The following is a 14,453-nucleotide window of genomic DNA, read 5'->3' as shown; positions in this document are numbered from 1 at the left end:
GGTAAATGGAGGCCAGTGGGAATAGGGCTGATTCATTATTAAGGGTGTTAGCATTAAGACTGTCAAGTTAACATTCCTGTTTGGCCCTAATGTAATTGGGCCATTTCATTTCAGCCTTGATTTATGCACCATTATACGGCATTAAATCCCACGGCCAGTGGCTCATTCTCAGGGCTGCTGCACCCTTAAAAATATAGCACAAGGATTTAACAACTGATTTCAAATCAAGGTTGAAATCACAGAAATAGCTCTGACCTGTAGCCTACTGTACTGAAAGTGAAAAGAATTGTGCTTCTCCTTTTCATTCGTACTGTAACTTGACTTTTTCACATCTCTGGAGCAAAGCTCATCGGCACAAATTTAGTAAGATACAGAAGAAGCAGTGATGAATCCATGTATTGATATGGTGAACATTTTTTTCAGGGGCATTGAGGTCTGAAAAAAACTATCCTGGGTCCTTTGTTTCATTGCAGTAAAAGTCACAAACTATAAATAATCATGTCCTTAAAGGTTCTCTAGACTTTGAAATTGAGATAAATTGTGAGGTCGCTGCCAAATCTCACCCGTTATTACATAGCTGTATGATTTCTTTCCCTCTGGGATCCCAACCATTCACACTGATGAGATTTACAAGCTTGCTTTGGAGGAAAAGTCATGTATCTTTACAGCGAAATTAATGTACGTTGAATTTAATTATATTAATCCCGACTCTATGCAGATTTGATTTAATGTAAAACAGGCCCCCGATGAGGCTGTTTGAAGTTTGGAAAATTAAAAAAGATATTTAAATATATATGTCCTCCCCGCCGACCCCCTCCTCTTCCAACTTGGACGGGCTCTCTCGTGGAGTGGCTGTAATGAGTGGACGGCCTGCTGTCCCTCTGCTGGGTGTGGTGTGGGGGATTAATGAAGTGGTGGCTCACGAGGGAGATCCATCTGCGCCCAGACAGTCTTAATGAACTACCGAGGCCCAGACATGGCACTTTTACTGAGGCCTCCACTTATGGCTTATGACATGCTGAGGAAGCAGGACTGCTTTTGTTTTGAACGGGCGTGCCGTTAATGGTGACAAAGTGAACTTTTCAATCTACCAGAGTGCATTCCAGCCAGTATTATGTGCACTACACATAGCAATTTTGTCCCTTTCTATAGGGACTCATTTTCATTTCTTTGATGTGCGGTAGCACCATCAAAGAGAATCTCAACCTGTCAAAGGAAGGGTGCCATGTTCCCTTCAAAATACATTGGCAGGTTAAAAAATAATCTGCATATATATCTGGCTGTAAATGCACACTTATACCCGAGACTGTCATCTCTAATCATGCTGGCTCATATAAAAATAGAAAGTCAGGTAAGGAAAACCGTGCTCGCTTTATTTTACAGCACATCAATTATTGAATGAAGTATTTGTAAGATGACAAATGGCATACAACAAAATACTACAGCTGTCAATCGATTCAAATATTTGAACGCAAATTAATCGCACATTTCTTCTGTTCAAAATGTACCTTAAAGAGAGATTTTCAAGTGCTTATTAGCTCTGGAAAGAGGAGGTGAAGTCTAACATACCTGTGTTGGGTAAGGGCGACATGCTTATACAGCAAATACAAACTGAAGCAAGTTTTGCAAACATTTCTGTCAATGCAATGTCATTTTAGTATCCTGTATAGGGCTGTCAATCAATATATAAAATAAATATGAATATTTAATCGCGATTAATCGCATGATTGTCCTTAGTTAATCGCGATTAATCACACATTTTTTATCTGTTCAAAATGTACCTTAAAGGGAGATTTGTCAAGTATTTAATACTCTTATTATATTCTTGCTTTATGCAAATGTATGTATATATTTATTATTGTAAATAAATTAACAACACAAAAAAATTACAAATATTGTCCAGAAACACTCACAGGTACTGCATTTAGCATAAAGAAATATGCTCAGATCATAACATGGAAAATTCAAGTCCAACAGGCAACAACAGCTGTCAGTGTGTCAGTGTGCTGACTTGACTATGGCTTGTCCCAAAACTGCATTTGATTATTATAAAGTGGGCATGTCTGTAAAGGGGAGACTCTTGGTTATCCATAGAATCCATTTTCCCCTTAATCTCCCTTTAAGATACATTTTGGACAGATAAAAAATGTGTGATTAATTTGCAATCATGTGATTAATCGCGATTAAATATTTTAATCGATTGACAGCCCTAATAGTTAGCCAACCTTGCCCCTTACCTTCAGAAATAACGCTAGGTTACTGCAGAAGGCACAAAGAGAGTTAACCAGGCATGCTAAAGTTTGCAGCTTACATTACACGAACACAATGTTTAATCAATTCCTTACACAATGGTGATAAAAAAAAGACACCAAACTCCTCAGGTGTAGAATATCAGCCCCATATGCACTGTCTCAGGCCTGTCGTGCAGAGTTACTGTATGCTAAGCTATGATTGGACAATCGCTGTTCAGGGGCGGGGTTTAGCGAGCAGTCAATTATTTTTAAATAAGAACATCCATCTCGTTAATGAACATATAAAAGCCCTCAATAATCAATCAATTAATTACTTAGTCGTTACAGTAATAATGCACAACATTATCCCGCAGTAGGAATTCGGTGATGAGAAGTCATTTCAGCTAATTCCAGCTCTTACTGGAGGTCTTCATGAACAAGTGTTTCGCCCCCCCTCCACCCTCCCAAAAGCCTTTGCTATAATATTCGATATGATTTGGCTGACTGCAGCTTTAAAGTACTGTGTGTGTGTGTGTGTGTGTGTGTGTGTGGGGGTGTGTGTGTGACCCAGCATGCAGTGCAACTGGAGCAGATCTGGCTTTTCATTAAAACATCTCATGACAAAAAACCCGGACAGCTATTAACTCATTATTGCACGCTCAATAGGTTTCTTTCACTGAACTGAAAAGGACTGACATCAGCTGTTTGGTGGCGTTTCCTTTAGGGTGAATTCAGCTCTGTTATTTTCAGTCAAAAGCCCAAGCCGTCTTTACACTGTAGCACCCCCTGATGAAAAACTGTCACCTCAGTATTGCTTTTATTAGTCTGGATGCCTCCAGTCTGGGAAAGTGTACAGGTTTTGCATCACCATAGGAAGCTTCCAGTGTCTGCGGGGCTGAGAAACACATTCGAAACATGCCGTACCTCTGATGTTTTGTGTGATGAGTATTTGCACAAATCTATATTGTATGATGAATACTGACAAAAATGTAAACAATGTTTAGCTGTAAAGCAGATGTCATTTTGAAGCTTGTGTGTCAGCAAGAACAAATGGCGTTGCCTATTTGAGTTCTGATTTTTAAATGGATATTCACAGCCAGCTGGGTGTGGTTGGAGCATCAGCTGTGGATGGGAAGAAAGGAGCTGTTCAGCTGGCAAGGGTGAGCAGCTTCAAGTGACTGAGTGAACCTGCTCCGGGAATACACCTGACCCATCGGCATCGCAGTGCTCTCATGCTTGCAGTGTGGCTGGGCTCCCATCATGGCTTCAATTAGCAGTCCCACACACATTATTCAATGACACTTAAAGTCCAGTCCACAATCCAAGGTGCTGTGGCAGTGCCAGCGATCCATTTGTACCACGGCTGACAGTCTGAGCTCCCAGTCCAAGTGTTGTGTATGAGTGTGTGTGTCTGGCTGGGTATGACTGGACATGTAATGCAGGAAAGGGTAATGATTTAAACAAAAAGCTGGGAAATTGTGAGGGCAGATGATTTCATACCGATGCTTAACTTTGAGTGTGCTTTGAGTAATTGTAGCAAACACATCCAGCAAGTTGAGCACCCTTTTAACAGGATTGAAAGTGAACGGCTTTCAGTAATCTACTAATTATTCCTCATTTTTCGTGCGTTTTCTTAAGAATGTCCAGCAACACAATTGTTAATTTCCACTCATTACAAGCATACAGTCTTTTCAAAATACACTTCCATCTTCAACATGGGAGTGGGCAAATATGCTTGCTTTATGCAAATGTATGTATATGTTTATTATTGGAAATCAATTAACAACACAAAACAATGACAAATATTGTCCAGAAACCTTCACAGGTACTGCATTTAGCAAAAAAATATGCTCACATCATAACATAGTACTCAAGCCCAACAGGCAACAACAGCTGTCAGTGTGTCAGTGTGCTGACTTGACTATGACTTTCCCGAAACTGCATGTGATTATCATAAAGTGGGCATGTCTGTAAAGGGGAGACTCGTGGGTACCCATAGAACCCATTTTCATTCACATATCTTGAGGTCAGAGGTCAAGGGACCCCTTTGAAAATGTCCATGACAGTTTTTCCTCGCCAACATTTAGCGTAAGTTTGGAGCATGAACATGGTTCGTACCAATATTTTCCTGTAGCTCACTCTAGCTTTAGAACTGAGCCCGCTACAGCCTAAAAAACTCAAGTTTCTTTTAAGAAATTAGTGGCGTTAAAACAAATTTGCATTAACGTGTTATCGCTTTAACTTTGGCAGCCCAAAAAAAAAATGAATTAAGATGCAAACAGGATCCAAATGTTTAACCTGCTGCATTCACACACCTCATCATCCTCCTATCCTCAAGGATGAAGCAGAAAAGAAGAAAGTAGGCTGACTGACAGCCCAACAGATGAGATAGCTGCGTCTAATCCCCTCCTAAAAGAGCTTCATTGAAATGACTGGGAGCGGGGAGGACAAGACGAAAGAAAAATTGGAGCATTGTGTATTGTATAGCCATCACAGGGCGTCTTTGGTCTCCTCTGTGAAGTGACTTTGACAGCTTTGGGGATTAAGGAGCAGTCCATCGTACATGGCCCAAACAGCAGGGATTAGACTAAATATGCTCACTCTTGTCTCTGGCTCCTCCACTTAGTAAATCAATAAAACATGATTTTTCTACAGTAACGGAGCACATCTGTGTGTGTGTGCGACAGAGAAGGTGAGGTCGTGAGACAGAGCAGGGAGAAAAACACCTGCATAAAGGGGGAGAACGGCAAGGAGGAGTCAGCAGCCAAGTGTTGCTGCTCAATGCTGCAGTTTGCTGAAAGCTCCTTTTTATGTTGTTGCTGCAGCTCCGCTTACAGCCACACGCAGGCATAATGTATTGTTAAAGGCCAAGAATTCATCTCGGACAAACTCGGCCATCCCCCTCACATATTCAGGCTGGCGAGTACTGTTTGGGGATTTTAAGAGAAAATTTTATTCCACAAAAAAAACACCCTTAAACACGTTCTTGCTTACTGAATTTCCATTTCCAGAGAAACTGCTGACACCAGCTGCCAAAGAGAACCAAAATGGCTTTCAGCATTCAAGCTTACTATTATATAAAACAAACATATAAAATCGGATGTGTATGGCAACAAATCTGATAACACAAATCATTTTCATCTTACAGTTGTAGCTCCTGATGTGCTTTTAGGGTTTTATTCAGTCACGATATTCTGGACATTATTTTTAAGTCAATTAAAAGAGGGTGGGTACGGAAGCTCTGAAAGGCAAGCGAGAACATTTTTTTTCTGGTCCATTTTCTAAATCTGATATTTCTTATTTCCTCTCCTGTGTTATATGGTGTTTATGACTTAAGAACAGGTAAAAAAGAAATGTTTTGCCAGGATATTCTTTCTAAGTTCTTTTTTTTTTCTTTCTGTGAAACAGGTGAGGAAAAAATAATTACAGGCTGATTTTTCTAAGTTATTTTTTTCTTTGCCTCTTAGTGAAAACAGGTGGAAGATAGGCTGATTTTTCTAGGTGTTTGTTGTTTTAATACTTAGTTTGACCACCAGCGTGCACCACTACCCCATGTTTTAAATAAGATTAAGCATTTAGGTTTTCTTCCAGGTGAGTTTTGCACTCTAAACACAAGGTACATATACAGACGTAGGCAAAGTTGTTGGTAACGTTCCGTTAAAGAGAGAAAAACCCACAATGGTCACTGAAATAACTTGAAACTGACAAAAGTAATAATAAATAAAAATTTACTGAAAATGAACTAATGAAAATCAGATATTGTTTTTGAATTGTGGTTCAACAGAATCATTTTAAAAAACAAACTAATGAAACTGGCCAGGACAAAAATGATGGTACCCCTAGAAAAGATGTAAAATAATGTGACCATAGGGACATATTAAACTAAGGTGTGTCCTGTAATTAGCATCACAGGTATCTTCAAACTTGTAATCAGTCAGTCTGCCTATTTAAAGGGTGAAAAGTAGTCACTGTGCTGTTTGGTATCATGGTGTGTACCACACTGAACATGGACCACAGAAAGCTAAGGAGAGAGTTGTCTTAGGAGATCAGAAAGAACATTATAGACCTTCATGTTAAAGGTAAAGGCTATAAGACCATCTCCAAGCAGCTTGACGTTCCTGTGACTACAGCTGCACATATTATTCAGAAGTTTAAGGTCCATGGGACTGTAGCCTACCTCCCTGGACGTGGCCGCAAGGGGAAAATTGATGACATATTGAAGAGACGGATAATACGAATGGTAACCAAAGAGCCCAGAACAACTTCCAAAGAGATTAGAGGTGAACTCCAAGGTCAAGGTACATCAGTGTCAGATCGCACCATCCGTCACTGTTTGAGCCAAAGTGGACTTAATGGAAGACAACCGAGGAGGACACCAAATCATAAAAAAGCGAGACTGGAATTTTCCAAAATGCATATTGACAAGCCACAAAGCTTCTGGGAGAATGTCCTTTGGACAGATGAGACAAAACTGGAGCTTTTTGGCAAGTCACATCAGCTCTATGTTCACAGACGAAGAGATGAAGCATCCAAAGAAAAGAACACTGTACCTAATGTGAAACATGGAGGAGGCTCGGTTATGTTATGGGGCTGCTTTGTTGCATCTGGCACAGGGTGTCTTGAATCTGTGCAGGGTGCAATGAAATCTCAAGACTATCAAGGCATTCTGGAGCGAAATGTGCTGCCCAGTGTCAGAAAGCTTGGTCTCAGTTGCAGGTCATGGGTCCTCAAACAGGATAATGACCCAAAACACATCTAAAAACACCCAAGAATGGCTAAGAACAAAACATTGGACTATTCTGAAGTGGCCTTCTATGAGCCCTGATCTAAATCCTATTGAACATCTGTGGAAGGAGCTGGAACATGCTGTCTGGAGAAGGCACCCTTCAAACCTGAGACAGCTGGAGCAGTTTGCTCACGAGGAGTGGGCCAACATACCTGTCGACAGGTGCAGAAGTCTCATTGAGAGTTACAGAAATCACTTGATTGCAGTGATTGCCTCAAAAGGTTGTGCAACAAAATATTAAGTTAATGTTACCATCATTTTTGTCTAGGCCAGTTTCATTAGTTTGTTTTTTTAAATGATTCTGCTGAACCATAATTCAAAAACAATATCTGATTTTCATTAGTTAATTTTCAGTGAATTTTTATTTATTATTACTTTTGTCAGTTTCAAGTTATTTCAGTGACCATTGTGGGTTTTTTTCTCTTTAACGGAACGTTACCAACAACTTTGCCTACGTCTGTAGACCCTTTCAACGGCTTTGCTTCAATAATAAAAATTCAGGCTGATTTTTCTAAGTTACTGTTGGGGTTGCTTGGGTCCATGTTTACTTCCTGTCAGTTATGTCATTCACATACACTGTAACAGGAAATAAACTGGGACACATTTGGAATGTGTGTGTTCACAACTGTGAAATGGTCTAACCTTATATTGTCTATTAGCGAATTATGTAACATTACTGTCATGTCTTTTTTTTTGGCCAGAAATGTATTTTAATCGGCGCTAATTTGCCGTTTTTTTTTTTCTGACTTTCTTAAGTCATGAACACGGGAGAGAAAATAATTTAGATCAGACTTAGAAAATGGATCACGAGAAAAAAAAAATCTTGCTTGCCTTTCAGGGCTTCCGTAGTGGATGAGGCAGATACAAATTATTATCAACACCTTTTTTTACATCCCTGTATATTTCCAGGCAGCCGGTACCTTTGTGTTTATAAGACCGAGCTGTTAAACCTTCTTACACGACTGAATGGAAGTTATGAAAAGAAGTTTCACAGCGGAGGCGACTTTGAGCTCCTAGGGCAGCTCGTGTTTGAAACCGACTGCTAATAAATTCTAATAAAGTTGCACTGTATGTTCTGAGAAGTGGAAATATTAAACCCACGTTAAAAAAAAAAACACGCCACCGAGATCTGAGTGTAACCATCAGCAACCACCATGGCACAACTGAGCTGCCGGTCTGAACGTAGCTCTGCAGTATCACACAACAAATAACTGTATGAGACGTCTATTAAAGAAAATCTTTTATTAGCTGCTTCTGATTTTACAGCCGTTCAAAGGCAGGCCCATATATCTTTATTTAACGCCCTGTGTGCATTGCAGTTACGCTGCAATCATTCCTCCTAGCAGATCCACTAATAGCAGCATGTCTAAGCAAATGACTGTACCAACAGATTCAAATTACATATGTTTAGACTGCTCTACACTTAAATAAGCCCCTTCACGACTTTGATTATAAAGTTGCAGTTGCAATGTCAAGTGTCCTGTTTTCTTAAGGGAGTGGTTTAGAATCTGCTAAGTGGAACGAAAGCTAAAGAGCAAATAAGTGGAGCTTTACCAAACCCCAAATCTGCCCCTAATCCATAAAATTACACCTGTCACTAGAAAGTCAGATCTATTAAAACTACTTCCTGATCCGAGAAGGAAAAACCATTAAAACACACAAAGGCCTTCAATCAGCACTTAATTAACACAGCAACCTTTTTTTTTCCCAGTGCTGGCAATCACTTCCCTATCTGCAAGATTAGTTTAAGGACGTGAATACAGATTGGAAATGACCAAAACAACTTTGAGGATATGGACGGCGGAGAAAATAAGTATTAAAATAAAAAAGAAGGAGGGTTGAGGATGAAGAGAGAGAAAGAGGAGATACCGCTGTGGTCTGTTAACTTCTCCCTCCCTACAGTGGTCTGAACAGACTTATCCCATGGCCTTTATGTCAAGTCAAGTGTGTCATTTCAGCAGAGGGACCATCACTCTCACTCTATGCATCAGTTCCTGTGTATTTCTAGCAAAATGTGAACGATCAGCGAAAACAATTTCTAAAATGATGGTAATGTAAAGGACTATAAAAAGGTTTTAGGAGATTGAACCACTACTCAGTCTAAGTGATGGGTCTAACTCAGTGGTTGAGTATCACAAGAGGGAGAGACTGAGAATTTGTAGCAGCTGTAAAATGTATTGTAGCTGTTTTTTTGCATAAATATAAAATAATATTACTAAAAAGCAGACAACAAAAGAATGATATCTGCCAACTAAATGTAAAAATAGTGGCCTGTATAGGAGACTTTATACAACTAAATATCAGTAAAGATCAGATGGATATACGCGTGTGCAATGCATATGCGTTTTTATATCAACAATGGAAAAAATGACTACTGACTACACAACACAGTCTCATGGCAGTTCGAGAAGTAGTCACAACTTTCAAAAAATGTATTTTTCGTGCGTTTTCCTACAAACATCCAGCAACATATGACGCACGTGTCAATTCCCGCTCCGGTCTTTTCAAAATAAAACAACTTAGTTAGGTTTAGGAAAAGTTCGACTTGGTTAGGTTTAGGCAACAAAGCTACCTAGCTAGCTTTAGGAAAAGATCGTGGTTTGGGTTAAAATAATACCGGGAAGTGCGGAAGTTATGTGACAAATAAATCAACTTTGACTTGTGGTTTCACACGGGACACAAACACCGGTCTCCTGGGCAAAAGTCCTGTGTTTTTTACCAATCCATACACCCTGACTACATATGAATTGATTTTGTGCTGACCATCACAGAATTTTTTTTATTTTTTTTGTCTATGTACACAAACTGCTGTGCAACTGTGCTGGACTACAACATGATTCTTCAGTGTTCATCTTATCACCTTTATGAGATAATAATATGTCAATGCTGTGTTTTGTTGCACTGCTCCAAAGTGACCAAAAATATCAATGCACGCAGGTTCCTCTTATCACTTTACTGAGGAAAAGTAACCAATGGGTCGATCTCCCAAATACTTGGCGTATTCCTTTAAAATGAAGTAATTTATCTGCTGACCTTTGCTGATCGTAGCCGGACTCCTTCCTGCGGCAGTGGAGAGTCACCACTCGGTGGCCTTCGCTCCTCACATCCTGGCTAACTATCCACTGAGTGGGATTGCTGGGACGAGCCCCGAGAAACGTCACTCCTTCTTTCAACTTCACTCTGTGGAGAAAGAAAAGACATGTTTATGAAATCATTAGGCCGAAAGATTGTTACCAAGAAGATTCTCATTTCAGTGAGTCATTGGATGTATCCAGCTGATCCATGCATGGCAGCTGCGTCCACACAGACAATGATTTTTTTTTTCATTCTGTCTAGCATTACATTATCCAGATGGTTCACTGCAGTATCTTGTCTTCAAAAGATGTCCCAGCTGTTATCTCGGTTTTGATCCGGTGTCTTTGTTCCCCAAGAGGACAATTGGCTGTTTTAACATGTGCGTTATCTCATGTGTTCCACCGGTCAATCAAATCACAGCAAACAGCTGCTATTTTAATGCACAGTTAGTACATCCTAAACAGTCTGATACATGTTGTTGTTAGGGGTGGGGGAAAAAATAGTTTCACCTATGTATTGCAATCTTTTTTTTTACAATTTTGAAATTAATTTTTTTAATGCCAGAATCGATATATTTGCTTCATTTGAGTTTATGCGGAGGCAGAAGGAAGTCACTGCTTTTACTGTTGTAGTCAGAGTAACATGACATCATATCCGTTCCGTATCTGTCACCAAAACAAACTGCAGCCGGCCGCGGCGAGCCGAAACAACAAAGCAGAAAATGGCAGAGGATTTCCGTGGATACGACCTGCACCCTCACATTTTAAATCTAAACACTACACATACAGTAAAGTATGGAAAAACTTTGGGTTTCACACTTTGCCAGGAAAAGCAGAGCTAGACATGATGGCTAAAGCTGCATGCTAACTCTGTCATGGCCAGAAAACGTTATTGTGTTGCGGTAACGTGCGGTCAAGTCAGTCATCACTCTCATCTCCGTGGTCAAATCAGCCGACGCTACAACTGTAGAGCACCCACATACTGACATTTATGTTAAATGCATTCAAACGGCCCCGATGGAGCTGACCATGGATGTATAAAGAGAACGGAGCTGACGGGAGAGCTAGAGACAGACTTGGCAAGCGGAAGTATACACGTGAGACTATGTTTGGTTTTCAAAATAAGGTGTTTACAAAGGGAACTGTATATACAAAATACATATATGGAAATAAGATTAATTGGATTATATTAACCAGAAGTATAAAACATTACATGTTCCTTACAAATTAAAAAGAAAATACCACTAATTTGTGAGGGAAATGTCTTTATTCTTTGATTTTTGGGTTGCTGGATAAAATAATAAATAATGCCTGACAATGACTGATATATGTATTTGACTTCAGGACATCTCTGACTACATACATGCTGAAAATCAAACATTTGTATTGTATTAATTTAGATATTTTCCAAAGTAAAAGTCCCTAAAAGTGAATGATTCAACTTTTTCCCATGGTGTAGTGTTAAACAAGTTAACAAAAATGGCAATAAATTGTAATAAAGCATCGCAATACTTGTAGAATCGCAATACTTACAATACATATCGAATCGGCACCCAAGTATCGATAGTATCGTATCGATAGATTATATCCTCCCAGCCCCCGTTTTTGTACATCTTTGCTAAAATCAATTTATTTTTACTCCAAATAGAGCTTAAAGCCAAAATGAACTAATCACGAAGTCACTTTGAGATCTGCCATCCATTGTAAATGTGCTGTTTCCCATAAAATCAGGGTGCCGTATAAGTTGGATGACCATCCCATTATGCCACTCCTCTCCGTAATAGATTATCTCTCTCGCAGGCTGAAAAGGACATTATGAAAAGGTTTCTTTGACTGCGGCAAAATTACAGCATCAATGTCCTTGGCTCGATGGACTACAAAGGAGGAAAATGTCCATAAAAACTGTAAATGAAAATCTCCCTCACAGGTATCCCATATTGTAAAGTATATCTACTGTATCCACAGAGAGGGATGTAAGGGTGAAAGTGTTGACGTAAAATAGATTAAGACTAATGTTCCATAACATGGGAACCGTGTGATTTTGTCTGAGGGTGACAGTGAAGTTCCAGGATTGAAGAGAAGACTAAATTATAAAAGAAGGCCCAATCACTTTCCCAATCCAATCCATACCAGGTTGGCAGATGAGACCAAAGATAGGACTTTGCTTTCATCTTGAATTTGTTGCTCCACTTTAACATGCACTATGCGATTGCCTCTCTGTGCGCCAATGAATATATCTGCCCTCTCCAGTCAAGCTTCTTCCTTTGATGTAATGTTATGTTGTGATGGGGGGTTATGTGTGAAGTGAAAATGGGTAATATGGCAGATGGTATGCTTCCCCTCTCTATAGGAATTAAGATAAACACTACACCTAAGGGTCAGGCGGAATGTGTTTGTAATCATCTTTTTGTGTCGCAGTCTTTCCAATATGATTCGATGTCTTTTAGCAAGCTGCTTCCCTCTCTGTTGTTCTTCTATGAATAAAAGCCCGCAGACATTTATAGATTTTGCCACAGCATCACACATTTAGTCTTATGATCAGACTACACAATATTTGTGTCCTTTTGAGATGAGATCAGTGTCAGCGTTGGCAATCATAGAGTGAATAAATTCTTGCCACGACTTGGCTGAGAGACGTGACCAAATGCTGGACCCCCGAACAATCTTTGCTTTCTTTCACAACTTTCGTGACGTGAGGTGAACTGTAAGGTTACTGTTCCATCTGACAACAACAACAAAATATTCTGTTTATGAACGAAAGCAAACCTTGAACCATTCAACATCACTCAGCAGTGGAGTTGGTTCCTTTGCAGTCCGTAGAAAAAAGAGCGCAGTATAACTGTGTGTGCAGGGAGTGATGTTGCACCCACAGGTGTGTTTAGTTTGGTTTAATGCTCCTGACCAGAGAGGGTGACCGTTAAAAGGTTACGGGTTTACTGAAATTAAAACATCTCATATTCATAGTTGTGTACTGAGGAGCGCTCTGTGCTCAAATGGGTGAACATAATGGAACAGAATAAAAAAACAAATTAATTTGGATAAATAATTGACTGAAAATAAATTATTAAACAGGGTTTGATACCAAATAACATATAGGCTGCTGATTTTTCCCACTACAGTAGGATCTATGGCTTATAATACAACGCAGCCACGAGATATATATTTGCAACCTCAAAAGTCCCCAGTGTTCACAGTGGTTATGTGTTCCCTTTCATCCACCTTTGGCTGAAAGTAACAACAACCTGCTTGCTAAACTTAAACATATTGGAAAAGCAGGAAATCACCTCAACCTGCCTACTTTAGCTTGGACAGGTGGAGAAGTGGCTACACTAAAAAGTAAATTACAACACTTCATCTTAAACCAGTACAAATGCTGAAATACACAGGACATCACTAAATAAAAGCTTACAGTGTCAAACCAAGGGTGGATTTTTTCCCCCCACTAAATGGAAGAGCCGCTGTTCAAGCCGGAGTGAAAGGAAGTGCTGAGGAGGAACTTACTGGCAGTGAGCATACAACTGTAACACAAAGAGCTCATGCACAGTCCTCCTCGGGTCCCTGTGGGAGCAGCGGGGTCTTGTATCTGGTTTCTTTACACTTCACTGACCAGGATGTCTATCAGCGGTTTCCAGTGAGGCTTCAGAATGTTTTAAACACAGTCGAGTCTCAGAGGGGAGCCAGTCATTACTCCACCGACCATATCCAAGCTTTCTGAGTAGGTGTTAGAGTATGGTTGAAGTGTCTTTTATTGACTTGATGGTCAATTTGGCCCTCATAACCAGCCAGCGAAGGAGTCTCCTGCAGGTTAAATAGCAGTCATCCAATAATGACTATTAGATTCATGTTGTAACCTTAACCAGCCTTCAAATAGACCAGCTCCTAAAAATATAGCAATCTTCATATTTAGCAAAACTCAGTTGTGAAATGACTCAATTACTGTACTTAAGTACAAATGTGAGGTACTTAACTTGAGTGTTTCCATTTTATACTACTTTACACTTCTACTCGACTACATTTTAGTGAAAGGTATTGTACTTTTACTTCCATTGTATTTATCTGATAATTACAATTACTATTTATTTTTCAGATCAAGAATTTATATTTCAAACATAATCAGTTTATAAAATATGCATTGTCATGCATGAATCTACCAAACAGTACGTACAGTTGTTAAAGCGCTACCTTGACAACATTCATATGCTGCTTAGGCGGTGATGAATACATCTAATATCACAAATCATATTGCAATTGCAATATCAGTCAAAATAATCGCAATTGTATATTTTTTCAAAATCGTGCAGCCCTAGCTGCTGGTTGTGCTTCAGGAAAAGTCAAAAGGTAACTTATTTTGGTGGTTACCAG

At 39.6% G+C, this 14,453-nt stretch overlaps 1 protein-coding gene across 1 annotated transcript in view; it reads right to left on the bottom strand.

Annotated features, from left to right (window-relative positions):
* The window catches only part of si:dkeyp-14d3.1 (transmembrane protein 132C), a 165,186-nt gene that overhangs the window by 72,196 nt on the left and 78,537 nt on the right, over positions 1 to 14,453 (bottom strand). The window contains exon 3 of the mRNA XM_037778985.1: positions 10,051 to 10,197. Within this exon, the coding sequence (XP_037634913.1) occupies positions 10,051 to 10,197 (147 nt within the window). The remainder of the gene's footprint in view (positions 1 to 10,050; positions 10,198 to 14,453) is intronic.

This window comes from Sebastes umbrosus, chromosome 8, assembly GCF_015220745.1.
Source record: "Sebastes umbrosus isolate fSebUmb1 chromosome 8, fSebUmb1.pri, whole genome shotgun sequence".
NCBI classification, from domain to species: domain Eukaryota; kingdom Metazoa; phylum Chordata; class Actinopteri; order Perciformes; family Sebastidae; genus Sebastes; species Sebastes umbrosus.
Note: the sequence above shows the minus strand (reverse complement) of the source record. Positions and strands in the feature narration are given on the sequence as shown.